This window comes from Bufo gargarizans, chromosome 8 (assembly GCF_014858855.1).
Source record: "Bufo gargarizans isolate SCDJY-AF-19 chromosome 8, ASM1485885v1, whole genome shotgun sequence".
Classification (NCBI taxonomy): Eukaryota; Metazoa; Chordata; class Amphibia; order Anura; family Bufonidae; genus Bufo; species Bufo gargarizans.
The window spans coordinates 33,987,306-34,001,924 of NC_058087.1; the positions used below are offsets into that span (position 1 = coordinate 33,987,306).

A 14,619-nucleotide genomic window follows, 5' to 3' on the forward strand; every position below is an offset into this window, starting at 1 on the left:
GGAAAGCTAGACGCTGATATGAACTCAGTCTTAAAGGGAACCTGTCATCATGATCTTGGACTATTATCTGCAGTACTACATGAGTAGTACTACACTGCGGTGCGGAGGCACGGAGAGAAACTCCACAGTGCTTCCGTGCCTCCGTTCTGCACCGGCCTTCCGGATGCAGACCCATTCAAGTGCCCGTATAATGTGGACCCACTGTTTGAGGGCCGCAAGAACAACGGTCGTGTGAATGAGCCCTTACTCGGATTCCGATAAACCCATAGAAATTAATGAGCACACTACGCCAGCTCTCCTTCACTTCGGCGGCCCTGTTCTCTAGATAGCAGTGGGTCCCAGAGGTGGGGCCCACACGAATCTGACATTGGTAGCATATCCTAGGAATATGCCACCACTGTCTGAGGTTACACAACCCAAGGCTAGTTTCAAACATGCAGCACAGCAATCTGTCAGGCTGTCCCGGCAGAGTTCTCCGAATCCGGCATAGCTGAATAGTGCCACATGCCCGCTATAATGGGATCCGGCTGCTCCCCCTGCATAAATGCATGCAGAAGTTTTTATCTGGCTGATTCCCAGCATTTATGCCGGGGAGTGGCCGGATCGCCACTGGTTCCCATTATAGTCAATGGGTCCAGCCACAGGTGTGAAAGTAGACGAAGTCAAAGTATATAAAATAGTTACCTGTGTAGGTTTACCAAACCACTTCCAGAGCTGTCTGGCATGCAGGAACGCAGCAATTTTTGGCCTATTCTCCACAGAAGGTAGCCTTTGCCTTTTGGCTAGTTCCTTGGTTGTAGGCAGATGAATGCCCTCTCTCTTTTTTGGTTTGCATTTACTGCCTCTTTGCTGCTCTTGCTTTTGTTGTTTAACCTGCATGATAGGCTTCGTTGTACTGCAAGATTTCACACATTTGCGCAGCTTCTTTTGAGTGTCTGAAGGGATGGAAGCAACATTTGGAGCATCATCTTCTGAGCTGCTTGAGGAGGCATCATCTGTTAAGGAAGAAGATGACGAGGAGGAGCTGGAACTAGAAGAGGAAGATGTTGAAGATGAAGAATGTGAGGAAGATGAGGACGAAGAGGAAGAAGAAGATGAACCAGAATAAGAAGAGCTGCTGCTACTGCTGCTGGTAGAGGCTGAAGACTTAGATTTTGAAGATCTTGAACTATTAGAGCCGTGTTGTGCTTTGTTCTTCCTTTCCTTAGTCTCCACATCTTCCTCTGACTCTGAACTGCTGTTGTTGGTCTCTGTCTGACCTTCATTTTTTTTCCTTCCCTGTTTCTGTTCAGAAATTATTTTTGAGGCATTGCCTGCAATTTTTATTGAGTCAGAGCTATAAAACGTCTCACTAGTCTCAGACTTCAGTCCAGAACGTTTCTCTTTCTCCCTGCTGGGACCTCTCTTAGAGTAACATCCACCAGTTGTTTTCTTGCGAACTTTCCTTCCTGTATTCTTAGAAGATTCAAGTCTCAGCATTGCCTCTTTCGTTTCCTTAGTCTTTGGAGACATAACACCTTCATGGTCCAATTTTACCATCAGCTGTCCATCATTTTTCCGATAAACGTCATCCATTGGCATAGACTCTTTCTTTTCTTCTTGCTTCTGTCTCGGCTTTGCTTTTATTTTCCTTTTTAAGGTAGTTTGGTTGATTCCATTATCAGCTGGTTCACCATATAGATCCCCACTTCCCACATCTATAAAAGGGGGATTAGGGTAAAGTTTTTTTGTAATTTTCAGTGTTTGCTGCTTTCTTACATTTGCTGATGTAGACACCTCTGACTCAGTTTGACTACTATCTCGATCTGTTATTTTGTTTGCATATGTCACATCCACGTGGTCGTCATCGATGGCGCTAGCTGTCTCCACAGTCTCTTCTTTTGTCTTTTCTTTTGCTGATACTTCTTCTGAAAAAAATAAATAAAAAAAAGTGATTTGTCATATCATAAGCGAACCCTCTGGTATTGCCTGAATTTCTTAATTGATTAATAAAAAAATGTGGCCTGGTTCTTACCCAAGTCACTATTAGGCTAGGGCTACACGGTAACATGTGTTGTCGTGCCATTTCTTGTCGCAGAGAACTCGCAAAACTTTTTTTTTATTATAGTCAATGGTGTTGCTGCGATAATCCATCCAAGTTGGATTTCTATGCAACTGTCATGTCGCAATGCGACACCATTGACTATCATTACAAAAAGTGTCATGCCACATATGTTGCAATGTAGTTGTGCCCCTTTAGTCACGTGACACATGTCGCCGAGTAGCCCAAGCATTATAGGTGAATGCAAACAGCTGTACTCTTCATGCCTTTCATTATTCACAATGAGTAAACATCCACAGTGCAGATACAAAATGTAAGTGAACCTCTAGATTGTCATCAATATCAGGAAAGTGGGGATCCAACTCCCAGCTCTCCAACCGATCAGCTGATTAATGGGCTTCTCCAGAGTTACTTTCAGGGGCACGGCTGGGGAACAGTAGGAGGAGGCAGGACTGACTTCACCCTGATATGGGAAGAAAGGGAGTCCCAGGAGGAGCAAGGTCGCTGCACTGATTCAGGGGGAGGGGTAACTGCAACAGGGCCCACTCATGAGATCTTTGCACTAGGCCCACCAATGTGTTAAAATGGCCCCGCACATGGGGATGACTGAGCAGACATGGACATAAATCCACAGTCTGAGAAGCCTAGGAGTCGGAGCTCTGGATGGGAGAGAGGCCCTGCACAAAAGCCAAATCTCACAGAGCTCAGGAGCAGCCTTCAGTCCGTCTAGCTCTACTTGCTGCTAAGGATGAGATTTACTTAAGGGCCCTTTACACGGGCCGAGAATCCTATAATAGGAACGCTCGTCGACAACTATCTGGCGGTCTAAATATAGCGATCTGCTGCCGGCAAACAACTAGTCAGTATGGGGAACAGACATTGCATTAGTATTCACTACTCCCCATACTGTGGATGTAAACACAGCGGTCTACTCTGCAAGCGATCAGCAGATTGTCAAAAAGGATTTTAGGGTGCATTACCTGAAAATGTTCAGTCAATGTAACCTGCAGATTTGTTCAGGATCACATAAAGTAAGTGACCAGTGGGAATAAGTTTGAAAAGTTATTAAAAGTTTAAATGTATATCTGAATCACAGTGGGATAGCATTTATGGAAATGTCAAACATTGTACTCCAATTAATTCTAACCATTGTCTTATACAATTCAATACTATTCACAGATTGTACTGGAAGGCTATTTTTAAGGAAATTATACAAAAATTTGGTGTGAATTCTAACAATGCTAATGCAGTACTGGATCCACAATATAGGCAGCCAATAGGCTGAAACTAATGAACGGCATTTACCTGAAATCTGCTTGATACTTGGTTTACGCCCCCTGGGTTTTCTGTTTACTATAATTTCTTCACAAACAGGTTTACAGTCTTCCTTTACACCATTTTTCTCTTTGCTTGGCTTACGAATTTTTCTTTTCACACTAGGCACCAACAAAGCAGGCGAAGGTTCTGCACCTGAAAGATTACAAAAGGCATAATTATGTCTTGTTTTGTGTGTGTGTGTGTGTGTGTGTGTGTACATATATATTTTAAATATTCAAAGCAATCACTGCACTGACTTTAAAGGGAACCTGTCACACTGAACATGGTGTCTCAGATTCAGGCAGCATGTTATAGAGCAGAAGAAGCGGAGCAGATCGATATATAGGTAGTGGGAAAAGATTCAGTAAAACTTTTATTTTGTTAATTTAGATCTGTGCTTATTTTGGAATATGAGGTCCAGGAGACGGTCCTATCAGTGACTGACAGCATTCCCTCTATAAGGAGGAGGTCCTATCAGTGATTGATGGCCTTCCCTTTATGAGGAGGTCCCATCAGTGATTGACGGCCTTCCCTCTATAAGGAGGAGGTCCTATCAGTGATTGACAGCCTTCCCTCTATGAGGAGGTCCTATCAGTGATTGACAGCCTTCCCTCTATGAGGAGGTCCTATCAGTGATTGACAGCCTTCCCTCTATGAGGAGGTCCTATCAGTGATTGACAGCCTTCCCTCTATGAGGAGGTCCTATCAGTGATCGACAGCCTTCCCTCTATGAGGAGGTCCTATCAGTGATCGACAGCCTTCCCTCTATGAGGAGGAGGTCCTATCAGTGACTGACAGCCTTCCCTCTATGAGGAGGAGGTCCTATCAGTGACTGACAGCCTTCCCTCTATGAGGAGGAGGTCCTATCAGTGACTGACAGCCTTCCCTCTATAAAGAGGAGGTCCTATCAGTGATTGACAGCCTTCCCTCTATAAGGAGGAGGTCCTATCAGTGATTGACAGCCTTCCCTCTATGAGGAGGAGGTCCTATCAGTGATTGACAGCCTTCCCTCTATGAGGAGGTCCTATCAGTGATTGACAGCCTTCCCTCTATGAGGAGACGGACCTATCAGGGACTGACAGCCTTCCCTCTATGAGGAGGTCCTATCAGTGATTGACAGTATTCCCTGAGTGTGTAAAAAAAGAGAGCTGTCAATCGCTGATAGGACCCTCCTGGACCTCAAATCCCCAAATCAGCACAGATATAAATTAACAAAATACAAGTTTTACTGAATCTTTTCCCACTAACTATATATCGATCTGCTCCGCTCCTCCTGCTCTTTAACATGCTGCCTGCAGATTATTTTGTGTTTTCATGATGACAGCTTCCCTATAAGCATGAGCGTTACTTACACTGTATTGTATAATCTGGAGGTAACAGCCTGATATGAGACAATGGAATTCGCCCGGTATCACCATCATCAAACTCTACAGACACAAGATCCGTATCGTCATCCTCATCTAAATTTCCTAAAAAATAAAAAAATAAAACTTTAGATAAAAATGTTTATACTTGAAGCCAGTCTCCAGGCATTCATTAACCCTTTGTTGCAGCCTATTTTGGCTCCCAGGCCAAAGCATGTTTTTTTCATCCATTTATTCTTTCTTTTGCTTCAACGTACAGATAGCCACGAGGCCTTGTTTTGAGTTGTATTTTTTTTATGGCCCCATTCTGGGGTACATAAAATATAATGTACTGAAACGCATTTTCTTTTTTTTTTTTGGGGGGGGGGGGGGGGGGTTTGTTGTTATAAGAATGATGATACTAATTATAAATGTTTATTCTTTTTACAATAATAATTTTTTAAGTTTTGAGTTATTTTATTTCACTTTTTGTTCTACATGTGCAGTCCATTAGGGGACTTGACCATGTATGAGCCTGATCGCTCATATAATACACTGCAATAATTCTGTATTGCCGTGTATTATGCCAGTCGGCTTAATGCTGATATGCATCTTATTGGGGTTTGTGGTAGGACTTAATAGGTGTATAAAGATTGTAGACTTAGGGGCCTTCATTACACCCTTGGATGCAGTGCCAACCCATCAGCAACCTGCAATCGCATTGGAAGAGGCAACGTCTTATCACTTAGATGCCATGGTTGACATTGACTGTGGTATCTGAGTGAAAAACTGCCGTGTGATGGCTGTTTGGTAACGCCCATCGCACGGCCATTTTTAGAAATTAACTAAAATCTATGAGGCTATTCACATGGCTATTTATTAATGGCCATTGATTAGTGGCCATCCAAAAAACGAGATTTTTGTATAACTTACCAGTAAAATCTCTTTCTCGCTCTTTCCTTGGGGGACACAGAAGACCTTGGGTATAGCTCATCTCCATAGGAGGCGTGACACTAAGTGAAGACTGTTAAGCCCCTCCTCCACAGCTATACCCTCAGCCTGGAGAGAGAGACTGCCAGTTGCGTGTCCAAGTAGTGTAAAAAGGCAAAGTCCAAAAGTGGAACCAACAAGCCAACTACCCAACGGGTAAAACAAACTCGGAAACCGTGTAAAGAAAAAACAAGAATGGGTGGGTGCTGTGTCCCCCAAGGAAAGAGCGAGAAAGAGATTTTACTGGTAAGTTATACAAAAATCTCGTTTTCTCGCCCAGTTTCCTTGGGGGACACAGAAGACCTTGGGACGTTCAATAGCAGTCCAAGAGGGGAGGGACCACAGCACCAAGGCGAAGCACCCGAAGGAATCAAGAAACCACCGCCTGCAGACCAGGCGGCCCAAGGCAGCATACGCCGAAGCCCGAGTATGCACCCTGTAGAACTCGGTAAGGTGCGCAAGGAAAAAGTGACCGCCTTGCACAAATGAATGGCCGAAACCTAACGCCTCCGCCCCAGGAGGCACCGACCGCTCTGGTGAAATGAACGGTGACACCGAAAGCAGAACCCTGCCATTGGTGCGATAACCACAGCAAAGGCCACTCTGAGAAAGCGGAGGAAGCCACCCTGGAGGCCATCAACCTTTGCACTGACCTCCTGGAAACACAAGAGACCGAACGCCGACCAGTGTCGGAGATCTCCAAGCAAACAACCGCAAGGCCCCACAACCTCCAAACGATAAGCGACCGTTCCCGGCGATGGGAGGAAAAGGACGAAAGCCTCGTTGACAAGAAGGCAGATACCACCGTCAGAAGGAAGGAAGGGACAGGACGGAGAACAGCCCTGTCCTGGAAAAGGACAGAAGGCACAGAACACGAAGGGCCGCCAATCAGGCACCCGTCAGACATGATGACAACAGAAACACAACTGTACAGGACAGAAGGAGTAGGGAGAACTTCCGCAACGGCTCCAAGGGAAAGATTGGAGCGCCGAGAGTTCAGTATGTAGGTCCCAGGGTGGAACCAGGAAACGAGAAAGAGGAACCAAAGAGCCACTCTGTGGAAGAAGGTCATGACAAGGCCCAGGAAACGCTGGAAGGGGAAGGACAGCGCCGACACTTGACACTTCAAGTAACAGAGTCCCAGTCCCAGGGTCAGGCTGGACTAGAGAAAGACAGAACCAAGGGCGAGAAAGGCAGAGTGGGGGAATGCCCCGCTACCCACAAAACCCCAGGTAAGAACCCTAAGTCCGACAACCAAACCTGGACTAAGCAGTCGGGAGCGAACACTAGCGTGCTCGCAGGAATCACCCAGCAAGCGGGAGAAAACCCAAAGCGATCAGGCGCAGACCAGCAACACGGCCGAAGGATCGGAAACCACGGTCCTGTCGGCCCCCGAACAACACAGCCCCGCATCCAACCGGCGTGGGGGAGCAGAAGGACAGACGGAAGAACCCAGAAGGGTCTGCCCAGCATCAGACAGATGCCCAGACAAGACAGGCCAAATCTAAGTCGATGTAGCCACCAAAGAAGGAGTTCTACAGCCCCGTGTGGGAGATCCAAGGACAATCTTGACCGAAGGGCAGTCCTCCCAAGTCACCGAGAAAGTAAGTCCCACAGGACCACACGCCCAGACGGAAAAGCAATCTGCACCCAGTGGGAGGACAAAACGCGGTAGGCCCGGCAAACAGCTAGCACTACCAGCGAGAACGAGGGAGATGGTACGAGACCGCAAGTAACACCGGAACCATCCAATTGAACAACCATTCCCACCCCAGAGGAGGGGGGGGCAACGACGGAACAGCCTCTGAGGCCTGGCCGGGGCAGAAGCCACATTGGAGCGACAAACCCAGAGCAGAAGCCCAAAAACCGAGCCGGCGAGGAAAGGCAGAGTCGAATCCCCTCTACTCTGTGAGACGACCTGCACACCGCCTCGCAGCAGGCGAATACCCTGAAGAAACCAAAGTGGAGGTCCCCAGGACCTGGATAATCAAGCACCCAAGAAGAGTTGGGCGATCTACCCGAGAGGAGCAGTGTGAACCTGGTAGCAACAGACTGGAGCGAAAAGGGCGCCAATAGGAAGGACCCACACCACACTGCATCCGAGAGGAGGAAATGGTAGTAGGCAAGGTAGTCCCGCCAGAGCCAACGTAGAGGTCGAGCGGCACTGCAGACAACACTCTCGACCCCGACCGGTTGCGTAGGGAAACAATGTCACGAGATGACGAATGGGTACGCATCAAGGAACCCCGAACACTCCCCAGGTGGAAAGGCCAACGAACATGGTGGGTGCCGACAACAACGGGACCACACCGGAGAATGGGTACCACTCAGCTCAGTGCAGTAGCGAGCCAGCAGAGCTCGTCTACGTATATACAAGATATACAGCTGTGAATACATTGAGCATTCATTGTTGCGTGTTGGACAACAACACCTTAGGCTCACAAGTGGACAGAAGATCTCCACAGAGAAGAGTGCAAAGCTTGCGACAAGCAACCCCACCCCAGAGAGAAAAACGTATGTCGCAGGAAGAAGGGAGGCATACGTACTAGCAACCCTGCAGGCAGCGAGAAGGCCAACCCACCCACGGGAGGAGAAGGCATACACGGCCCAAACAACGCACAGAGCGCAAAAATCAAAAAGTGAAACAAAAGGAGAAAACAGCCCTGCAGTAGCAGGGAGTGTCTTGCCTCCTTGGACACTAAGCAAAAACTGGCAGTCTCTCTCTCCAGGCTGAGGGTATAGCTGTGGAGGAGGGGCTTAACAGTCTTCACTTAGTGTCATGCCTCCTATGGAGATGAGCTATACCCAAGGTCTTCTGTGTCCCCCAAGGAAACTGGGCGAGAAATAGGACATGTCCTATTTTGCAGTTTTTTAAATCAATGGGACCATTTTTAAAGGGCATTTAGACAGGAGTGCACTAGTCTATTAACTGTAGCCTTTCAGGGGTTAAAATAAAAATAATACTCACCTCATGCACTTACATGTGTGGGGACACTAGCTACTCATGGGATACAGCAGGATCTGTGCTCCAAGCATGATGACATAACCACGCTGGCAGCATCTCCAATGAAGAGCGAGTGTCCCCACTCAGTAAGGTCTCATGCACACGACAGTTGTTTTTCTCCCCCTACGGTCCGTTTTTTTGTGTGGATAGGTTGGGGACCCATTCATTTCAATGGGTCAGCAGAAAAAATGCTGATAGTTCATCCGTTTGTGTTCCGCGTCCGTTGTCCGTGTTTTCCTTCAGCAAAAAAAATTGTGCATGTTCTGCTTTTTCACATTTGCGGACAAGGATAGGCATTTATTACAAGGGATCTGTGGAAAAAAATGATCCTCCCCAAAAAACGGATGCCGCATCCGTGCATGAGGCCTAGAGTGGTCGAGGGGAGTATTATTTTTTTCCACATAAACAGAATGGGGACTACTACAAGGGGGGCATTATTCTTACTGGAAAGCACTAAGAGCGGGTATTATTCCTAGTGAGGAGAACAAAGTAAGCCATTAATCATACTGGGGGCACTGTGGCGGTCATTTGATGTTGGGGCGCACTATGTATACTGTGAGGTTACTGCAGGGGTTGGGATGTTAAAAAAAAAAAAAAACAACAACCCAAAACAATGAAATTAATATGTTTTTAATTGCTGTTTTGAACAGGCGTTAAAAAGGATATAAAAGGCCATTAAAAACATATAGACAACAGGAAAGGGGATGCACACACGGTTACAATATGGCCATGAAAAACTGTTGTGTGAATGTAGCCTAGCAGTATTTTCTACCTGAAGATTGACATTACTACTAATTACATTGGTCAGGACCTCTGGGTGCCTTTCACTGAGCCACGTCATTAGTTTCAGCCTCATATTTTTTCAAATATCAAAAACGCATCTTATTTAAATAAAAAAATAAAATAAAAAAAAGGCTGCAAACCCTTGCTCTGCAGTTATCAGTTCACTTATTTGGTAAGAAATCCTGTAGAAGGATGAAACAGATGTAATTTACACCGATATGTCCCTCCATTTACCTTGCACAATGGTGCCTGGATACAAACAGCGATATTGCTGACTCCAGTACGCTGCAATTCTTGTTCCTTCAGAAAGATAGCGGACAGAGGGCGGCCTTACATCTATGATCTAGTAATAACCAAAAACAGCAACAATAGTATCAGTCTCCGCATGTGAGCAATCAGAATCCAGAACTTTCTAATGTTTTACCTTTTGTAATTTTCAATACTTCTACACTACCTGTACTATACTACTTCTTATTCAGAAGTATGTGGGCCAAAAACTGGATAATACTCTTTATACACAATGTATCTGTTAATGTAACAAATTTTTAGCTGGTCATGTGACTGAAGAGCTGCTCCATAGAAAGGTCCATTTACATGTGCTGATTGGGTATGAATGTTCGTACTAATACTAACTTCACAGTCATCGGCCACAGTATCTGATGGCGCTGCACCTACAGCGTAGGGTGGCGCTAGTTATACGTACAGTGTATGGTGGTGTTAATTATACGTACAGTGTATAGCGGCGTTATACGTACAGTATATGGTGGTGGTAGTTATATGTACAGTGTATGGTGGCGTTGATGAAGCCTGGCCTTGTCAATCAGTGAGGAACAGAAAGTGACTAAGACTGAAATGTGGACACCTCAGATGACACGTCCTTTCTGCTGCAGCTCTCTCCCCCTATAACTGTCACAGCTTTTAACAGAAGATAGGGCTGGTGGCAGTTAAAGGATGGAACTGAGGATGTTCGTCCACATCAACGAGTTGGACAGAGAAATAAGAAAAAAAAACAGCAGGTGGTGCTATAACTGATATATAACTGTGCTTGTGGGAAAGAAGCGCGGCCGACACCCAAGACACATTTATCTTCATTTACAGGAGTTTTCTGGTGCAAAGGAACCAGAGATCTATGGCAGCTCTGAGCTTTCCTAGATTTCTGGTTAAGAGCATGGACTTCGCCTTACCAGAAAGAAGAGAAATTAGCTGATGTAGCCAGTGCTGAGGAGCTGATGTAGGTGGTGCCAGTGCTGAGGAGCTGATGTAGGGGGTGTCAGTGCTGAGGAGCTGATGTAGGGGGTGTCCAGTGCTGAGGAGCTGATGTAGGGGGTGCCAGTGCTGAGGAGCTGATGTAGGGGGTGCCAGTGCTGAGGAGCTGATGTAGGTGGTGCCAGTGCTGAGGAGCTGATGTAGGGGGTGTCAGTGCTGAGGAGATGGTGTAGGTGGTGCCAGTGCTGAGGAGCTGATGTAGGGGGTGTCAGTGCTGAGGAGCTGATGTAGGGGTGCCAGTGCTGAGGAGCTGATGTAGGGGGTGCCAGTGCTGAGGAGATGGTGTAGGGGGTGCCAGTGCTGAGGAGATGGTGTAGGGGGTGCCAGTGCTGAGGAGCTGGTGTAGGGGGTGCCAGTGCTGAGGAGCTGATGTAGGGGGTGTCAGTGCTGAGGAGCTGCTGTAGGTGGTGCCAGTGCTGAGGAGCTGATGTAGGGGGTGTCAGTGCTGAGGAGATGATGTAGGGGGTGCCAGTGCTGAGGAGCTGATGTAGGGGGTGCCAGTGCTGAGGAGATGTGTAGGTGGTGCCAGTGCTGAGGAGATGGTGTAGGGGGCCAGTGCTGAGGATGGTGTAGGGGTGCCAGTGCTGAGGAGCTGATGTAGGGGTGCCAGTGCTGAGGAGCTGATGTAGGGGGTGCCAGTGCTGAGAGCTGATGTAGGGGGTGCCAGTGCTGAGGAGCTGATGTAGGGGGTGCCAGTGCTGAGGAGCTGATGTAGGGGGTGCCAGTGCTGAGGAGCTGATGTAGGGGGTGACAGTGCTGAGGAGCTGATGTAGGGGGTGCCAGTGCTGAGGAGCTGATGTAGGGGTGCCAGTGCTGAGGAGCTGATGTAGGGGGTGCCAGTGCTGAGGAGCTGCTGTAGGGGGTGCCAGTGCTGAGGAGCTGCTGTAGGGGGTGCCAGTGCTGAGGAGCTGCTGTAGGGGGTGCCAGTGCTGAGGAGCTGCTGTAGGGGGTGCCAGTGCTGAGGAGCTGCTGTAGGGGTGCCAGTGCTGGGAGCTGCTGTAGGGTGACAGTGCTTAGAGCTGCTGTAGGGGGGTGCCAGTGCTGATGAGCTGATGTAGGGGGTGCCAGTGCTGAGGCAGCTGATGTAGGGGTTGCCAGTGCTTGAGGAGCTGAGGTAGGGGTTGCCATGCTGATGAGGCAGAATGTAGGGGGTGCCAGTGCTGAGGAGCTGATGTAGGGGTGCCAGTGCTGAAAGGAGCTGAAAATGGAGGGGGTGCCAGTGCTGAGGAGCTGATGTAGGAGGGTGCCAGTGCTGAGGAGCTGATGTAAGGGGGTGCCAGTGCTGGGAGCTGATGTAAGGGGGTGGCCAGTGCTGGAGGAAGCTGATGTAGGGGGTGCCAGTGCTGAGGGGAGCTGAATGTAGGGGGTGCCAGTTGCTGGAGTAGCTGATGTACGGGGTGCCAGTGCGTGAGGAGCTTGATGTATGGGGTGCCAGTGCTGAGGACTGATGTAGGGGGTGCCAGTGCGGAGGAGCTGAATGTAGGGGGTGCCAGTGCTGAGGAGCTGATGTAGGGGGGTGCCAGTGCTGAGGAGCTGATGTAGGGGGTGCCAGTGCTGAGGAGCTGATGTAGGGGGTGCCAGTGCTGAGGAGCTGATGTAGGGGGTGCCAGTGCTGAGGAGCTGATGTAGGGGGTGCCAGTGCTGAGGAGCTGATGTAGGGGGTGCCAGTGCTGAGGAGCTGATGTAGGGGGTGCCAGTGCTGAGGAGCTGATGTAGGGGGTGCCAGTGCTGAGGAGCTGATGTAGGGGTGCCAGTGCTGAGGAGCTGATGTAGGGGGTGCCAGTGCTGAGGAGCTGATGTAGGGGGTGCCAGTGCTGAGGAGCTGATGTAGGGGGTGCCAGTGCTGAGGAGCTGATGTAGGGGGTGCCAGTGCTGAGGAGCTGATGTAGGGGGTGCCAGTGCTGAGGAGATGGTGTAGGTAATGCCAGTGCTGAGGAGCTGATGTAGGTAATGCCAGTGCTGAGGATCTGATGTAGGTAACGCCAGTGCTGAGGAGCTGATGTAGGTAATGCCAGTGCTGAGGAGCTGATGTAGGTAATGCCAGTGCTGAGGAGCTGATGTAGGGGGTGCCAGTGCTGAGGAGATGGTGTAGGGGGGTGCCAGTGCTGAGGAGATGGTGTAGGGGGGTGCCAGTGCTGAGGAGATGGTGTAGGGGGGTGCCAGTGCTGAGGAGATGGTGTAGGGGGGTGCCAGTGCTGAGGAGATGGTGTAGGGGGGTGCCAGTGCTGAGGAGATGGTGTAGGGGGGTGCCAGTGCTGAGGAGATGGTGTAGGGGGGTGCCAGTGCTGAGGAGATGGTGTAGGGGGGTGCCAGTGCTGAGGAGATGGTGTAGGGGGGTGCCAGTGCTGAGGAGATGGTGTAGGGGGGTGCCAGTGCTGAGGAGATGGTGTAGGGGGGTGCCAGTGCTGAGGAGATGGTGTAGGGGGGTGCCAGTGCTGAGGAGATGGTGTAGGGGGGTGCCAGTGCTGAGGAGATGGTGTAGGGGGGTGCCAGTGCTGAGGAGATGGTGTAGGGGGGTGCCAGTGCTGAGGAGATGGTGTAGGGGGGTGCCAGTGCTGAGGAGATGGTGTAGGGGGGTGCCAGTGCTGAGGAGATGGTGTAGGGGGGGTGCCAGTGCTGAGGAGATGGTGTAGGGGGGTGCCAGTGCTGAGGAGATGGTGTAGGGGGGTGCCAGTGCTGAGGAGATGGTGTAGGGGGGGTGCCAGTGCTGAGGAGATGGTGTAGGGGGTGCCAGTGCTGAGGAGATGGTTGTAGGGGGGTGCCAGTGCTGAGGAGATGGTGTAGGGGGGTGCCAGTGCTGAGGAGATGGTGTAGGGGGGTGCCAGTGCTGAGGAGATGGTGTAGGGGGGTTGCCAGTGCTGAGGAGATGGTGTAGGGGGTGCCAGTGCTGAGGAGATGGTGTAGGGGGGTGCCAGTGCTGAGGAGATGGTGTAGGGGGGTGCCAGTGCTGAGGAGATAGTGTAGGTGGTGCCAGTGCTGAGGAGATAGTGTAGGTGGTGCCAGTGCTGAGGAGATAGTGTAGGTGGTGCCAGTGCTGAGGAGCTGATGTAGGTGGTGCCAGTGCTGAGGAGCTGATGTAGGTGGTGCCAGTGCTGAGGAGCTGATGTAGGTGGTGCCAGTAATATCCTAAATTAGCAGAATGTAGATATGGTCCAAGCCAAGTTAAATAAAGTAATGTGAACAAGGCTCTGGGTCTAGATGGATTAGACACAAATTCTTTAAGAATTCAGTTCAGTTATTATTGTGCTTATGTTCATAAGGTTTACAGATTCTCTAGGGACTGGCACAAGGCAAATGTGGTTCCCATATTCAGAAAGGGCTATAGGTCTTCCTCGAGTAATTATAGACCCGTAACCTTAACTTCAGTTTTTGGAAAAATATTTGACGGACTCTTAAGGGACTTTATACAGGAGTACATGGACATAAATAATATAATTGATAGGCAGCATAGGCTTAGCAAGAACAGAAGTTGTCAGAATGAGCTGATTTGTTCTAATGAGGAGGTGAGTAAAATCCTGGAAAGAGGAGATATAGTGAGAAATAGAAGCCTGGACAGAGGAGCGGCTGTGGATGTAGTGAGAAATAGAAGCCTGGACAGAGGGGTGGCTGTGGATGTAGTGAGGTGAGTAGTAGCCTGGACAGAGGGGCGGCTGTGGATGTAGTGAGGTGAGTAGTAGCCTAGACAGAGGGGCGGCTGTGGATGTAGTGAGGTGAGTAGTAGCCTGGACAGAGGGGCGGCTGTGGATGTAGTGAGGTAAGTAGAAGCCTGGACAGAAGGGTGGCTGTGGATGTAGTGAGGTATGTAGAAGCCTGGACAGAAGGGTGGCTGTGGATGTAGTGAGGTATGTAGAAGCCTGGACAGAGGGGCGGCTGTG

At 49.2% G+C, this 14,619-nt stretch overlaps 1 protein-coding gene across 2 annotated transcripts in view; it reads right to left on the bottom strand.

Moving 5' to 3' along the window:
• The window catches only part of TNRC18 (trinucleotide repeat containing 18), a 149,077-nt gene that overhangs the window by 12,147 nt on the left and 122,311 nt on the right, over positions 1-14,619 (bottom strand). The window contains exons 23-26 of one of the 2 annotated variants that reach the window (XM_044303212.1): positions 9,713-9,821; positions 4,711-4,827; positions 3,347-3,511; positions 685-1,904 (exon numbers count right to left, since the gene is read on the bottom strand). In XM_044303212.1, the coding sequence (XP_044159147.1) occupies positions 685-1,904; positions 3,347-3,511; positions 4,711-4,827; positions 9,713-9,821 (1,611 nt within the window). Of the gene's footprint in view, positions 1-684; positions 1,908-3,346; positions 3,512-4,710; positions 4,828-9,712; positions 9,822-14,619 lie in introns of both variants that reach the window. The other variant, XM_044303211.1, reaches the window with a different exon arrangement.